Source organism: Toxotes jaculatrix, chromosome 3 (genome assembly GCF_017976425.1).
Source record: "Toxotes jaculatrix isolate fToxJac2 chromosome 3, fToxJac2.pri, whole genome shotgun sequence".
In the NCBI taxonomy this organism is placed as follows: Eukaryota; Metazoa; Chordata; class Actinopteri; family Toxotidae; genus Toxotes; species Toxotes jaculatrix.
The window spans coordinates 30748571-30765032 of record NC_054396.1 but is presented as its reverse complement, the minus strand read 5'-3'; the positions used below and the strand labels follow the sequence as shown (position 1 = coordinate 30765032).

General features: G+C 49.8%; 2 protein-coding genes across 3 annotated transcripts; both read right to left on the bottom strand.

Annotated features, from left to right (window-relative positions):
- Positions 1-169: 169 nt before the first annotated feature.
- On the bottom strand, positions 170-5302 carry LOC121178788 (deoxynucleotidyltransferase terminal-interacting protein 1). Of its 2 annotated transcripts, none has more exons than XM_041033145.1 (13): positions 4957-5302; positions 4497-4567; positions 4062-4158; positions 2924-3022; positions 2748-2807; positions 2591-2647; positions 2408-2469; positions 2285-2327; positions 1830-1888; positions 1113-1173; positions 879-950; positions 565-620; positions 170-480 (listed from the first exon to the last, which is right to left on the bottom strand). In XM_041033145.1, exons 1-13 carry the CDS (start codon positions 5029-5031, stop codon positions 372-374), a joined length of 921 nt encoding a protein of 306 aa, XP_040889079.1. In that variant the 5' UTR covers positions 5032-5302; the 3' UTR covers positions 170-371. The 2 variants fall into 2 exon arrangements, with proteins under 2 accessions (XP_040889079.1, XP_040889080.1); XM_041033146.1 differs by having other exon boundaries at positions 4497-4564.
- Positions 5303-5534: 232 nt separating this feature from the next.
- Positions 5535-15277, bottom strand: pcif1 (phosphorylated CTD interacting factor 1). The gene is made up of 16 exons (XM_041033144.1): positions 15183-15277; positions 13244-13402; positions 13004-13128; positions 12647-12772; positions 12343-12476; positions 12072-12226; positions 11654-11801; positions 11480-11563; positions 11274-11373; positions 10534-10693; positions 10248-10417; positions 9688-9774; positions 9391-9575; positions 9197-9290; positions 8789-8964; positions 5535-8676 (listed from the first exon to the last, which is right to left on the bottom strand). Exons 2-16 carry the CDS (start codon positions 13368-13370, stop codon positions 8349-8351), a joined length of 2199 nt encoding a protein of 732 aa, XP_040889078.1. The 5' UTR covers positions 13371-13402; positions 15183-15277; the 3' UTR covers positions 5535-8348.
- Positions 15278-16462: the final 1185 nt, after the last annotated feature.

The window sequence follows — 16462 nt, the reverse complement described above, 5'->3', positions numbered from 1 at the left end:
GTAGTGATTGACTGATATTTAGAGAGCAGGGCAGCTGATGGACCAGAGTTCGTGGTCTGAGGCTGAGGAGACGCGTCTCGCAGGTCTCGTCTCAGACCGGCTCCGGTTCTTTCACACACGCGCACACAGTCCGGCCCAGTTCAGGTATGAACAGATGACAAACACGTCGTCAAGTCAGAAAGTTTTTATCTCATTTTTTAAAAACAACAATAAAAATAAAAACTATGGAAGGAACCAATCAGATCAGAGTCTGGTGGTCACATGATCAATCTATCCTCTAAGTGGCTCATTGTCTATCCAACATCTGGCAGGTTTTTACTAAAGACTACCTGTGTGTGTGTGTGTGTGTGTGTGTGTGTGGGGGGGGGGGGTCAGAGGTCAGCGTCTCTCTGAGCGTCCATGGCTCTCTGCATCTTCTCCACCATCCACAGAGGAACAGTGAACGGCTTCATCTCGTCCATCCGGAGTTCTGGACAGTCCCTGAAATCAAACACCACAGGTGTTACCATGGTAACCACCTCAAGGTAACCACCTCGTGACGCACAGAGGTCGCATTAGACTCACTTGTACTCGTCAGTGCGTGAGAGATCCTGGATGTCCTCCTCAATCAGCAGGTAGGCCTGGACACACACACACACACACAGGTGTTACAGTGGTGCGTTCAGGTGCAGTCGTACAGTCCACCACTGAAATTTAGCTTTGCTTAAAGACTCAATGGTCCAGGAGCAGAGGCTCTGCTCCTGGACCACCTGACCCAGCAACCTGAAAACTGGCGGACTGATCACAGATCAATCAGCTGATTGATCTGTGATCAGCTGACCAATCGCTCAGACACTGAGCTGTGTTTACGTTACAGGTTCTGAACAGTCTCTTCTCACCATCTTCCCTCCTGTCGCTCTCATGTGATGTTGCTCTGCCAGCCACTGCTTGTCCTTTGCATCTGCAGCATACTGACACACACACACATACACACACACACACACACACACACACACCATGTGACTCAGAGGTCGTCAGGGTGTCCTGATGAGTGAGGATTAAACTGGTTTCTGATCAGACTTTACTTTCTCCTGATGATAAAGCAGAAGACGTGTGAGTGTGTGTGTGTTTACCTTGAACAGGTCGGCGTGTTTAATGTAGATCCGTCCTCTGGTCCCGCCCATCCCCAGCGCCCTGCACAGTGACATCAGAGTGACAGGTCACCTTTAACCCTCCAGGTGTGTTAGTGTGTCTACCTGTGGACCTGCTCCTCCTCCCAGTGTTCCCAGTTCAGAGCAGATAAAACACACACACACAATCCTTCTCCACAGAGATCCAGACCAGAGGGACCAGGGTGTCTCTGAAGGACGGCGTCCCATCGGTTCAGCCCCCCCACACCTGAATGCCCCCCCTCCATGTTTCACTGTGGTACCATCCTCTCTCCCACTGGTCTCCTTACATTCACCCTCCTGCTCCTGCTGTGCCTCAGACTGGGATTCCTCAGTGAACTGGTCTTTTTCCAGTCATGTCCCTGTTTCCTCCTGAGACCTGGTTTAGAATCTGCTGGATTTACCTGAACAAGCCTCTGATGATCTGATCTGATCAGATCAGATCAGATCGTGTGTCACTGTGATGTCACTGTGATGTCACTGTGATGTATTATTTCCGTCTCCTTGCTGCGTTTTGTTGTTACTGTGATTTGTTCAATAAATGTTTATTATTTCACAACATTAATAAAGTTTTTCAAAAAAATCTCCCAGGCTGTAACAGTGAGACATGATGTTAACATGACATCAGCCAGTCTGTAAATAACGTGTAAATAACATGTAGTTAACGTGTTGCTGACTCACTTGTTTGCTCTGGAGCCAAGAACAAATGTGCTGCTGTCGTTCAGTCTGGACGGATCCCACTGGAACACACACACACACACACACACGTAAAGACACACACAAGTGGCTCATTAGATGATGATGATGATGATGATGAAGATGAAGATGAAGATGAAGAGGCAGGGTCAGTACATGGACCTGCCTCTGAGACCTGAGACCAGGCTGCTCCAGGAGCTTCACCCTGACTCAGCTCTTCTTCACTGGATCAGACTCAGCCAAACACAGACCTGTGTCTCACCTCTGTCTCTGAGATCCTGGAGGACGCAGCCTCCAATCAGCTGTGACTCTCTACAGAACCATCACTGATGTGAGGATTTTCCTCTGGACTCAGAACCTTAACCCTGAATCTGGACCCTGAGTCTGATGAAAACACCTGAGTGAGCGTCTGTGAGTCTGACAGGTGAGACCTGACTCACCTTTGGTCCTTCTCTCTTGATGGGATCAGACTTCGGCTTCACTCTGAGGACACAAACAGTCAGAGGGTCGTCAGGTGCGATAATCTACCTGGATACTGATGATGTCACCTGTCAGGTACTCACTGAGAGGAGAAGGTCTGAGGCCGATCAGAGGAGACGAGCGCAGCGCCAGGACGGGTTTTTCTCTGGGGACAAAAAAAAATCAGAGCTTTGAACCTTCAGCTGCTGATCAGGATCCAGAGGCTGGAAACCACAGCAGTGCTGAACTAAAGCTGGTCACAGAACAGAGGTCAGAGGTCACGCTACCTTCTTGATGAGGGGACTTCCTCTCTGACTGCAGTCTTCGTCAGGAGGTCTGGACCTCTGTCAGGACGGGAGCAGAACCAGACCAAGGTCAGAACAGAATCCAAACCAGATCCAACCGGTTTCTGTTTGTTTGATGGGTCAGTTTCAGGCCTCCTACCTTGATGGCGACCTCTGGCCCCGCCTTCTTCATTTCCCCCTCTGGAAACAGCTGTTTGGCCTGGTGATGACATCAGAGGAAGCCACGGTAACCACAGACAAACAGATGAGTGCACATGAGCACAAGCAGTCACATGACCATCAGGTCAGAGGTAAGACAATAGGAAGTGACCTCACATGTTCCAGAACGTTCCTGCAGGCCTCTCTGATCAGCTGATCAGTCTGGATGTCATCTCCCATGTTCTCCTTCACATTCTCCGCTGCCTTCTCAAAGAACTGCAACACAAACAACACCACCTGCTCACACCTGGTTACACCCGCTCACACCCGCTCACACCCGCTCACACCTGCTCACACCTGGTTACACCCGCTCACACCTGCTCACACCTGGTTACACCCGCTCACACCCGCTCACACCTGGTTACACCTGGTTACACCCGCTCACACCTGCTCACACCTGGTCACACCCGGTCACATCCGGTCACACCCGGTTACACCCGCTCACACCTGGTCACACCTGGTTACACCCGCTCACACCTGGTCACACCTGGTTACACCCGCTCACACCCGCTCACACCCGCTCACACCTGCTCACACCCGGTCACACCCGCTCACACTCGCTCACACCTGCTCACACCCGGTCACACCCGCTCACACCCGCTCACACCTGGTTACACCTGCTCACACCTGCTCACACCTGGTTACACCTGCTCACACCTGGTTACACCTGGTCACACCTGCTCACACCTGCTCACACCCGCTCACACCCGGTCACACCTGGTCACACCCGCTCACACCCGGTTACACCCGGTTACACCCGCTCACACCCGCTCACACCTGGTCACACCCGGTCACACCCGCTCACACCTGGTTACACCCGCTCACACCCGCTCACACCTGCTCACACCCGCTCACACCTGCTCACACCCAGTCACACCCGGTTACACCCGCTCACACCTGGTCACACCTGGTCACACCCGCTCACACCCGCTCACACCCGGTCACACCCGCTCACACCCGCTCACACCTGGTTACACCTGCTCACACCTGCTCGCTCCGGTGCCCTCATTTCTTTTTGTCTGAGGTCTGGGTTAAGTTCTATTTGTTCCAGACACTGACAGCGTGTTGTTGTTTCACACCTTCACACAGTGAAACGACAGCAGCAGGTCTGGAGGCAGAACCATCAGGATCTGAATCCTCACATCGTCACACTGATCAGGTTCATCAGCACATTCCACTGAGAAAACTCAGTTCAATTCAAATAAGAAGAAAAAATATCTGAACAACAATGAATCCGTGTGCAGCGTTCTCTGACCTTCTGGTACTTCCTGAACACAGCCATGATGTCATCGTTGAAGCTGGGCTGAAGCACCGCCCTCAGCAGGTCCATGGACACCTGAGGATCTGTGTAGCTATACACACACACACACACACAGGTGAGAATGAACTAACAGCATTAATTCTCTGAGTCGCCGCTGATCATTGATCTGATCAATGACCTGATCGATCAGTGCCGTCCACAGCTCCTCTCAGACGTGATGAAGAAACCAGGTGTGAACCTGAACCTCCACAGGAACACGTTAACACTGCACAGCCTCAGTGATTGGTCAGCTCTGTGCAGGTGATGAACACCTGAGATCAGACCGAGTCCAACAACACAACATATCTGCTGCTGCATTACAGCTATGGGCCGTTTCAACCACTGTGGACCAGTACAAACCACTGTGGACCAGTACGGAGCAGCACTGACCTGACTGTCATGTGTGAGCGTCGTCCTCGTCTGTGAATCTGTCTGTGTTTGATCATCATGTTCCACGGCTTCTGCAAACACACACAGAACCATCAGAACAGACGCTCTGCTCAGAACCTGCATGTTCAGGTTCTCGTCCACAGGTTTCCTTTGGACTTTCGCAGTGAGTCAATGTGTCCACGGTCTCTGCTCTGTGAGCTGTTCATCGCAAACACACCTGCTGGTCAGGTTTGTCCCCGAGGACCAGCTGGAACCATGGAGCGAGCAGAACCACGGTACCTGTGAGAACCTGTTCTCCTGTTCTCATCTTCGGTTTGTTGTTTTATGTTACAAGTCTTCGCAGCGTTTGGCAGCACTGAGACATGAGAACGTCGTAACTGAACAAAAAAAAATCGAACATCTGGGTTCCGGTCGGTAGCGAGCTAACATTACCCGTTAGCTCGTTAGCTCCGGTTCTTACCGGGGTCTGCTCCGGCTGATCCTGTCCGTCCTGCTCCAGCCAGTCCCGGCCTCCCTCACTGCGGTTGGCTCCCATGGTGGAAACGGTTCCGATCCCGTCCAGTCCGATCCGGGTCCGAGCGAGCTAACTCTACTGGGCTAGGCTGGGCTAACAGCAGCTACAGCTAACAGCGGGAGCTAACGCTGTGTGTTCTCCGGCCGGTGTGATGAACTGCCGGTACTGCTGTGTCTGAGTCACGGAGGTGACAAACACCGACGGGCTGTCCGATGATTATTGATAAGTGATAATCGGAGTGATCGGCTCTGACCGTTCAACGACTGTTTCCAGGAAATTACAGCCCGGATTACTTCCGCTGCTGTCAAGTTAACAGCAACGACAACTCTTCCGGACACATTTCAAAATAAAACCAAATCTGCTCAAAAAACTCTAAAGGCCGTTTTATTTTGTATTGTCAGGTCCTGATGGACACTAAACACAACGAGCTCATTTTACCTGCTGTACAGGTGCACTAAGCTTTACACTAACCTCGATCAGGACAAAAGATGTGATGATATTAAAGAGACAGTTCTGTGAAAAGAAACAAGCATTTTCTAAAATTAATAATAATCATACATTTGTAATATGATGTATGTGCATGTTCATGTTCTCATGTTCAGGTTCTGAAGTTTTATTTTGTTCTGTTTGGGATCGTTCCATCAGGAGAACGTTTCTGAAAAACACTCATACAACGCTTCACTAGAACATCTGTGGATTAAAGCCTCCTGTGTTCTCAGTAGAACATCTGCAGAGAACATATAAGCAAAGAGTGTCAGTGAGTCCAGGATAAATGATCAGACAGGTTGGACTGGTTGCACTGGGTTGGATATATTTTTACTGGGAGAGTGAAGCTGCAGTTTGTCTGCAGGACGAAGGACAGACCGTATTTACATTCTCCACAAACAGCCGAGTCTTTGTCCACGAGCTTCGCTTCACATTTACCACCAGACTCTGAGGAAGAGAGCACGTTCCTGTCTGTTCCTCAGCTGCAAAGAAAACAGACTGAGAACATCAGAGTCTGACGCTGGAAAGTTCTGCTGGTTTGAATTTCAAATATAAAGAAACATTAACATTTTTATTAAAGACAAACAAAGTGGAGACAGACTGTGGCTTCAGCTCTGATTCTTCTACATTTATATTTCAAGAAAACTAATAATCACCGAGCTTTTCTAAACATAACAACAAGAAAAAGATCCTGTAATTATGACATTTTCTCCTGTGGAGATCTTTACTCTTAATGACAGATTTTTAATTAGACAAACGATCTTTGAATTTTTCTTCTGAGTGTGAAACATTACAGCTGAGAAACAGAGACAAAGACCTTGTAGTTATGTGACGGATCTGAACTACGAGAAAACTGTCATGAAATCTTTCACAACAATAATCTCACATTTATATTTATCTCAGTCTGAGATATGAACAGGAACAAAATTCTGAATTTGCAGAGAAAGAATTCCAACTGTTTTCTTCATCTCATAACTACAGGAGCTTCATCTCATACGTCCTCATCCAAATTTCATCCAAATGAGAAAATAAGTTTTCTTGAAGTCATGTTACGGTAGAAAACTAACGACGTTCTCTCAGATCACGTGTCATGAGATGCCAATAATCAGCTCGTAGTCACAGGATTTTTACTCCAGAACAACTCTGTGAATTTTAGATACAAATCTTATGAGTTACAACAAAATGTCTCCACTTTGTTTCCGTTGGTTTCAGAGGAACAGACCAACATTAGCCTAGCTTAGCACACAGACAGGACGTGGGCTGAAGCTGAGCACAGCAGCTGAAACATTCTGAGGCTGTTTTCAGCGAAGCTGCCGCTCGGTCCGGAGACTCGGCCTGGAAAACATTCAGGATTACAAAGATCGTTTAGAGTCCAAATGTTTCATGCACAACAAAAACAAACAAGATCCCATAAAAAACAAAGATCAACTTCCAGAAAGAAACAGCTGAGAATTATAAAAATAAGGTGGAGGAGGATTCTGCTGGTTCGACGTCAGCATGACTGATGCATACACACTTCTACTGTTACATACAAGTTATAGATTTTCTTAATAACACTTTGGTTTAGTTTAAAACAAACTATGGTACGCTCTGTAACACAGGAACAGACCCAGCTCTTTAAAAACGGTTAAATTAAATCAAATAAAAAAGAACAGTTAAACAATTTCATTTGTTTTTTCAATCAATTCAACAGCAGGTGAGGAAAATAACATCAACAGACTTCACATCAGTTCAACTGTACAGTATCTACACTGCTGCTGCCGTGACAGGAACTGATGTCACACGGCGACAGACGCCTGATTGGACGACTCTGAAATCTGAGAGTCAGAGAAGAGACGCTCAAAGTGTGAGGAGCTTTGGGTTCATCAAACATCTGAAACATCCTGTACGAGAACAGGAAGCAGGAACCACAGGAACCACAGGAACCCTGAAATAACTCCTCACACTTCACAGCTCTGCTGATGATGGAGGATCATCTCCAACAGCTCCACCTGCTGTTATAACACCTGCGACGCACGCACCTCCCTCACGTCTGAGGAGAGCACAGGAAGTGACGCGATCTCTGACGAAGCAGGAGGATGAAGTACGTCTCAGCCGTCCGTCCTCGCTGACCAGTCTGAACCCGAGTCCCAGTTCTGACTCCGCCTCCTCCCACCAGTAAATATGGCGTCACCGTGGATGCTCCGCCTCCTCCTGCCTGCTGAATATTCAGTTTCCTACAACGCACCACGGCCGAAGCAAGTACAGCCTCTAAAGGACGAGCGCTGATTGGCCAGGCCATCCCCAGGAGGCGGGGCCTGAAGGGGGACGTCACCGGATTCTGTCCAACAAAGAAAGACGAGTCCAATAGAAACGATAGCTGCCTTGTCAACCAATCACCAAGCCCAGTCAGTGTGGGGACCAATCAGAAGTCCTCCAGTGACATCACAGATGACATCACAGGTGAATGAAGAGGTTTTTATTGCTGGAGCTTTGACGCGTCTCTGCTCACTCTGTATCCTTATTGGCTGAGATGCTTGTTGCTATGCAACAACAGCAGCCACACCTGGACATGAATCAGCTGCAGGTAAATGAAAAGCTTCAACCAATCAGAACAGCCGACGTGAGCAGGGACGCACCAGGCTGAGGGGATGCGTGAAAGCCAACTGAATGACGGAGGGGGGTAAATCAGGTTTCAGCGTGCCGCTCTGGCCCCGCCCCCTGCAGGTATGTTGAGAGAAGCTGAGGGTGTGCTACAGGTGCTGGTGAGGGACAATCTGAACAGACAAAATGACAAACTAACGCTGTGAAACACAAAGACTTTAAACAACTTTCCAACAGGTAAGACCACGCCACACTGTGACCCCGCCCCTCTACACAGCGGCCATCTTGTCTCGAGGACTGCTGCTGCTACTGCTGCTGCTACTGCTGCTGTTGTTGTTGTTGTTGTTGTCATGGCCGCCTGGTGACATCACACTGCTCTGTATCCTATCAGAAGCCTTAGGGGCGGAGTCTCTGTCTCCAGGAGTGATGTGGGCGGGGCCAGGAGAAGACAGCGAGGAGGTGCGGGAGGAGGAGGGGCGGTACGCTGCCGTCAGCTCAGCCAGACGCTCTGGAGTCGGAGCCCACTTTGCGAACCCTGCATCGTTCTGCAGGAACAGCACTGCGGTGCCGTGCACGGCCCGGTAGTACATCTCATCTCTGGAAACGAGACACAGAGGTTACTGCAGAGTATCAGCAGCACTGTGTCGCTCCAGGGACCGACACACGTGTTCGTGCAGTGTCACTGCAGTAACTAACGTAGTATCCGTACCTCTTACAGGTGTGCTGACTCCCAGACCGATACTCGTGTTCGTACGCCGGGATGCTCAGCTGGTGACGGAGGAATCGACTTCCCTCCATGCGGGTCAGGGCGGGGGTCACGGGGTCACGCCACTCAGGGACAAAGACGATGAAGGACAAAGGCTCCGAGGACTGATCCAACAGCTCCTGACAGGGAGACAGACTGCAATATGTACACCTGGATATACAGGACCAGCAGAGGCCAGTACAGTCTGGCTCAGACCAGTATGGCCAGGGTTAGACCTGCACACAGCCTCTGACAGAACCTTTTCATCTTCCTTAAACACACACTGAGGCAGCTGCCAGGTTTACCAGTACAGACCACTGTGCTGCCACCCAGTACAGACGGGAGCAGGCCAGCCTGGTCTGTGCCACTGACCTCGAAGTGCGTCACCATGGCGTCCATCAGCTCTTCGCAGAACGGAGGGTTGGCTTCAAACGAGCCGCTGACTGGAGAGAACGACAGGAACGGCCTGAAAACACACACTCAGTTACTTGCTGTGAACTCATCAGAGACAGGACGAACAGGTTGCCGCTGTCCCGCGGCTTACAGGTGTCTCACGCCCGTCTCACCCTCTGGATCCGAAGAAGCCGTCGATGTCGGGGAAAGCGGAGCAGAACTGTTTGAAGTAGCAGTTGAGCGGCGAGGCGAAACACTCGAAGGAAACTCCAAACTGTCGGTTCAGTGCTTCGAACACCGTCACCGGCAGCGCCCCCTGCAGGCCCGTCCCTTCATTAGCACCGCTGCCGAACATCTCCTGCACACACACAGACGCACCTCGTTCACTCACTGATGAAGTGAGCCGTTACCAGACACAGGGTCAGGTGAGAGCAGGTAAAAGCTGATTGGTTAACAGAGAGTCAGCTGACCTGGTATCTCTTCAGGAGGCACCACACTCTGGACAGGAACTTCTCAAAGCGAGGATCATCTATACAGCTGTACCTGTACAACAGCTCCTGCACAGACAGACAGGTGACAGTCAGTATGAACAGAGACAGACACAAACAGACAGGATGTCCAGGGGAATGTCGCCCTCTGCTGACGAACAGTAACAATTAACTGCTGTGAGATAAAACTGCTCGTGTTCACTGATGATCTGCAGCTGCTGTGGTTTGTTGTTCCTGTCAATCAAACCAATCACTTCCTGTAGAAACGTTTCACATTAAAAACAAGTGGCTCAGAGAGCACGTTCTCTCCCTTTCCTGAGGGGCTTTTAATGTGAAACACCTGCAGGTGGTGCTGATTTCCTGATGGTAACACAACTGTGATACAACAGTACAAGTGTGTGGAGCTACTTTGAACTGAGACAGTGGTGCTAACACCACCTGCTCACACCTGTCAGACGGCTCCAGCTGAGTGTGAGCGTCATGCCATCGTCATGCCATCAGAGGTATCAGCAGTATCAGTACTCACTGTCACCAGCACTCACCAGTTTGCTGAAGTGACCTCTGTTGACTTTGACCATCTCTCCTCTGAAGCGCAGACAGGCCATGTCGTTCTCAAAGTGCAGCTCCACCCGGGGGAGGGGGGGCGAGGGGATCGCCAGACGCACCGGGTAACAGTAGACCAGCCGGGACTGCTGGGGGGACGCACACGCCTCTGAACACACAGAGACACGTAAACACGCGTGTAAATAACAAACAGGACGCGTGGGGTGGTACCTGTGGGTAGGCCCTGCAGCAGGCTCAGGTGTGTGTGTGTGTGTGTTTGTACACCTGTGGGCGGGTCTTGCAGCAGGCTCAGGTGTGTCTGTCTCAGGCGGCGGCTGTACTCTGCAGACAGCTGGTAGATCTTAGAGCAGATTCCTTCCACAGAGTCTTTGGCAACAGCAGCAACGTGAGGACCACACTGTTGCCTCAGGTGTTCCAGTCGGTCCTGAAAACACAAGTGATTACATCACACACCTCGACATCGTCCACAGCTCCACGTCTCAGCAGCCCAGACATCCTGAGGACCCCTGACGGGTTGGTGTCTCAGACCAGATGGGACTCCTGAGCTCAGCTGACTCCCTCACCTGTTCAGCGACGGGGAGCAGCGCTTCTTCTCTGAGTTCCTGAACTCTTCACAGTCTCTAAGTCTGGGATCAGTTTCTGCTGTTGTCCATCTGTAACCTTATTCTACGTGATATTACCCAAAGCTCACGGCCGCAGGTCAGTTTCACAGCCTTACTGCTGACGCAGCACCCGTCCACCTGTGACCCCTGCTGGCCAACCAGACCCTGAAACACTGGAACTTGTTCACCTGGGGCAGTGACCGTCTACAGCAGTACCAGGAAAGGACAGACAGCGAGGAGACTGTGAACTGTCCCAGTCCCAGACTGATGAAACCAACCCGAGTGTCGGGTTGTGAATCACGTCCGGCTCGTGTTGTTTGTTATCAGCAGTCCAATAAACAGCCACAAACTAAACATTATGATAAATATGTGCAGTTAAAAAGGTCAAAGGTCAGCAGTTACCATGTAGTCCTCCTTGCTGGCGGAGTGATCTCGGCGCAGCCAGCTCATGGTGTCTTCAGCGTTCCACTTCACCACCTTCCTGCTCTCTGGACTCGCATTCCTGCACAGGTCAGAGGTCAAGGGTCAGAGCTCCCTCACCATCAGCCCGCCCATCAACCGATGACCTCGGCAGGAGAAAACACTGCGATTGGTCTGTTGTGACCTACCTGGAGTCAATCATCTTCTTGGCAGCTTCAGCATATTTAAACAGCAACTTTCGAGCCTCCTCTTTGTACTTAATGCGAGACAACCTGAGACACAGAGACAGCAACTTCCAGTGAACAGGTACCAGGGTTAGGCTGAGACACTGCTGACTGACAGACAGAGACAGAGACAGGTACCTGATCGGGATGTCATTCATGACCTCTCTGAACATGGATGGGGAAATGACGGGGTCACAGTCACTGGGCAGCAAAGGGTCGTGACCTTTGTCAATCACTTTTCTTTCCAGCAGCCAGCGGTTAAATGACTCCCGGGGCGGATCGATACCTGAACGACAGACGTGAAACTCATGACTACGTGGACCACACCTGTCCAGCTGAGCAACAAGTAAATACACTGTAGCTATACTTGGGACAGGAAGTCGTCGGTCCGATCCCCTGCACCGGCTCGATAAACGGCCTTTAACCCTAAAGTTCCAGTGGAGCTGCTCAGTGACCAGTGGATTAGACTGGTTGTATTGGGCAGCTCCCCGGTGTGAATGTGATCGGGCCGACCTGCAGAGCCACGGAGCAAAGGTCCTGTCCGCTGTGACCGTACCTTCCCTCTGGTGACACAGCTCGTGGTAGTGTTGCCTCAGTTTGGTGACCAGCTGAGCTCTCTGCAGCTCGATCTCAGGGTGGGGGGGCAGGTGGTGGGCTGGGGGGTGCTCTCTGATCACAGCGTTGGTCTGAATGTCCAGATCCCAGTAGATACTTAACATAAAAATAAAACAACGTTAACAGGTGAACCTTAAAACCTGCACAGAGACAAAACAATATCAGGCGAAGCTAAACGTGCTGACAGGAAGAGCTGCGGCCTCAGTACTCACACGGTCGGTCTGTACGGGGCAGGGGCGGGGCTTGGAGTAGTGGGTGTGGCTGTTTGCGCCGGTTTGTCCTCTGGGGCAGAGCTCCAGGGTTTAACCCCAGGGGTGCTGGGAGAGATGGGGGTGGTGGGCTCCACCTGGAAACAAAGAGCCTGTTAGTTCATACAGAGGTAATCAGAGGACTCCGCTTCCCATCAGCCACTGCACGCCAGTCACCTGTTGGCCGGTCTTTCTCACAGATGAAGTCATACACTGATCACCTGAATGAGTGCGTGCTCTGGTTCGGCTGTGGGTGGGCAGTTTTTACCTTAGCTCGTTTGAGGCTGTTAGGCGCTGCCCCCTGCTCCTCAGAGCTCCTCCGTTTCCTCTGACCGTTGCCAAGGTTACTGTCTCCGCCCTCTGCCGGAGCCGCATTCAGACCTAGAGGATCAGACTGCAGACAGACAAGTCAGAGAGACAGACAGATGTATATACATACCAACTGTAAACAGTAACTATGACATACAAGTTAGAACTATATTATAAGACTGAATCTTTATATTATCCTGTTATTAAAGTAAACTCAGTTTTACATGAGTCCAGCTTCACATGGAGACGCTGCATGTTTTTATATTATTATTATTAGACTGTTAGTTTGTTGTTATTTACTGAAACAGGAACTCACAATGACGTCATGCTGACCCAGCACTGGGACCTCCCACAGGCTCTGATTGGTGAATCTGTTGAAATAATAGGGTCGGTTCTCCCTCCGAGACCAGCACTTAGACCATCCTGCCTGGACCAGTTCATCTGTCAGACAGACAGGTGAGAGAGACCGACAGGTGAGAGAGACAGCAGTACTTAGACCAGCCAGCCTGGACCAGTTGATCAGTCAGACAGGTCAGAGAGAGACAAACAGCTGTACCTGGGAGCTCAGGTGGTTTGGACGTGGTGGATGGAGAGAGGGGCGGTCCCTGAGAGGAGGCAGAGCCAGAGGGAGAAAGAATCATGGCTGCCTCCCCCTTCACCGATCCCTGGTTGTCACTGGACATCTCGGCTGCTCGTCAGAATGACATTGACCTGCCTGGACAGGAAGAGATGTGTGACTTTCAAAATAAAACACAGATGAGATATTTATGAGATCATTTCAAAGTCAGGATAGTTCACGAAAAAAAAGTGTGTGTGTTAATCTGTACAAATCCTTGTGCATGGTTTTATAAACTGCTAACGACTTCTTTCTTCAGAGAAACGTCACCTGGCGCGTGGTAGTTTGGGACAGTTTCCACAGGTTCATGTTACACAGACTGAAAACTTCCCTGATTGAACCAGAATATAACCAGCAGACTGATGGATAATGAAAATAACTATTAGGAGTCGTATGTGGGGAGTTTTTCAGGACAGTTCCTGAAATTTGAGAAGCTAAAAACATCATTTAACATCAAACTCAGGACATTTCAGAGTTTTAAAGACACCAGTTGCTCTTTTTGCTTTTCCAGTTTAGAAACTACCAGTCAGTGATTTTGTGAATTACAGCTGTAAATTCTGGAAAAGATGTTTGTGGTTTCATCTGGAATTCTTACATTGAGACGTTAAGGTTTGATTCTTGGTATTTACGGGTTGTTGTTTTTTTTGTTGTTGTTGTCTGTCAATGTCTTGATTTGTCCAAAAGCCAGAGGTTCTCAGTTCACCGTGACAGAAAACACAGGAGAAACGTTTTTGTCTTTATCTTGAAAAATGTCAAAATATTAACGGATCATGAAAACAGCTGCAGATTCACTTTATTATCCATTAAAAGCTGATTAAAGCTGCTGCCCTGCACCATGCTGACCAGGCTGTGTCCTCATTAACTGACCGAATCGTCTTCCTCTCCGGTCAGACACTCGCAGACGCTGCAGCCAAACTTCAGCTCATCTTTATAACCACAGTTTGTCAGTGTCTGATTTTCTGTTTTCTGTCTCAGTGACTGAACTCTCTCTGGCTTTTAGACAAAATAAGACAACTGAAGACGTCGACACGGGTGTTTTTACTGTTATTAACATTTTAATAACCAAATGATTAATCGGCGAAACAGGCAGATTAATCGATTATGGCTGTGCTCGTTAGCTGCAGCCTTCAGTCACAGCAGTAATGGACGGTTTCATCTGAAACGCTACAGAAATCTGACAGCATTGGATTAAAACGGTCCCACACATTTTCATTTTCACACGACAGAAAATGAAAGTCAGGCCGAACGGTTTGTCATGACGGGCTGAGTGTGGCGGCCAACGGAACGATTTCAGTTTGAATGTGATCCCGATGATCGATTATCAGCAGAGAAACCCGGGTCTGTGTGGGTCTGTGCTTAGTCAAAGCGCCGTGTCCATAAATTTCCACTTTCCTGGTGTTTTCTCTCAGACCCAGAGCTGAGCGCCATGGTTACACGCATGCGCCTGGCAGGCTTTCCGAATAAACACGGAGGGGGGAGGAGGAGGAGGAGAACAACAAAAGACTGCGGCTGCGGCTGCTCCTTCGGAGCCCGGGCTGAACACACGGACTCCGCAGCGGTCGGTCCCGGGCAACAGCGGGCTCTGTCTGGGCTAAAGTGGTTTAAATACACAAAGAGGGTGCCATGCGACCGTTAGCTCCGCCGTTAACAGCCATCTCGCGCGGCTCGCTCGGAACGACCGCTGCTGTTTAGGCGCCACTTCTGTCACAAGATGGCGGACACGCCCCTGCCACAGCGCGGAGCGTCCTGCACAACATTTCTGCTCTGGTCTACGATCCCAGCCGCCCTGCGCGCCGGTAACCCGGTTCATTTGAAGGCCCATACCTTCCGCCGCACCCGGGCGCGGTCGTTGCGGCTCTGCGGGGCCACCTGCCCTTACCTTGACCGGTTAAGTTACGGAGAGTTGCAGGTTCTGCGCGTATGTTTCGGGTCCTCCGCTCCGCTCCCTCCCCGCCTGCTCAGACATCTTTACAGGGAACCAGGCTGAGCCACTGCGCAGGTGCGGCGGCTTCCCCCTTCCTGTTCCGAAGTGTCCTGTTCCCGCCGCCATGTTGAGCAGGTCGAACAGGCTCAAACAATCATACAGGATAAAATCGGAAAGGTCTCAGGGAACGTCAGAAAGTGCTCTTCAAACACCACAGTTCGTTTTACAGCGTCCACTGCTGGATTAAGTCTCAGCTCTGATTCAGAAACAAGTTGTTTCTCCATGAAAATCAGTGGAGTTTTGTTGGAGTTTGGGTAGTTTGGGTGCCCAGTACAGCAGTATACTCCACCTTTACTGTAAAAGTAAAATTACAAAAGCATTATCAGCAAAATGTACTTAAACATATCACAAGTAAAAGCCCCTTTTCAGAAACATTAACATATTAATATGAAAACTAACCAGAAACTGCAGCTGAAGGGAAAATATAAGTATAAATCAGCAGAAAGTGGAAATACTCAAGTACAAGTACCTCAAAACTGTACATAAGTACAGTACTTCAGTGCTTTCTGCTGTACATTTCAAATAAAAGTTCTTTGTTCAAATTCCAACTTTAGTAAAAGTATGTGTCACCCCCCCAACTCTAACACAGGACGTGTACTTACACACTGTCCACCACAGGTTTGCACTTCACCCAAAGAAATAAAATATTCACATAGACACAGTCCGTCGACAGAGAATCTCCATTTTCCCCGTTTGTGTTGAAATGTCAGCCTCTGATGCTTCGTCAGGACGATGCTGTGCTGCAGGAAGTAGGACTGTACTTCATCCTACGGCAAGACCAGGACCCAGAACATCCGAAGACCAGGACCAGACGGTGGCTTCACACGATGAAGACCAGTCTGCAGACCTGAGCCCCATGGAGCTGGTCTGGGATGAACTGGACACGAACGTGTAGAGAGACTGTGAGGAGCGTGTTCAGCTGCTGGAGGAGTCAGACATTTAGACTCAGGATTCCTCTGTTTCATCTTCAGCTTTAAGCTCAGAGACACAGAGACACTGCACCGTGTGAACCGAGAGCTGAGCTGAAATCCATCTGCTGAGGAACAATGAACTTTTAACACATAAATAATTGACCTGAAGCAGAATTTCATCAGTTCTATTAAAGCAGAATTTCTTTGACAGGTTTTCAGACATCTTCATTTTATTTCAGTAAAATAACAGGTGTCGAAACATTC

Excerpts from the sequence above, each read along its gene's own strand:
- pcif1 (XM_041033144.1), bottom strand. The coding sequence starts at position 13,370 with ATGTCCAGTGACAACCAGGGATCGGTGAAGGGGGAGGCAGCCATGATT. Across the intron at positions 13,129-13,243 it reads CAAACCACCTGAGCTCCCAG|ATGAACTGGTCCAGGCAGGA; the intron begins GTACAGCTGTTT and ends TCTGTCTGACAG. Across the intron at positions 8,677-8,788 it reads AGTCAGCACACCTGTAAGAG|AGATGAGATGTACTACCGGG; the intron begins GTACGGATACTA and ends TCTCGTTTCCAG.
- LOC121178788 (XM_041033145.1), bottom strand. The coding sequence starts at position 5,031 with ATGGGAGCCAACCGCAGTGAGGGAGGCCGGGACTGGCTGGAGCAGGAC. Across the intron at positions 2,808-2,923 it reads GCAGGAACGTTCTGGAACAT|GCCAAACAGCTGTTTCCAGA; the intron begins GTGAGGTCACTT and ends TGTCATCACCAG. Across the intron at positions 2,648-2,747 it reads GGCCAGAGGTCGCCATCAAG|AGGTCCAGACCTCCTGACGA; the intron begins GTAGGAGGCCTG and ends CCGTCCTGACAG.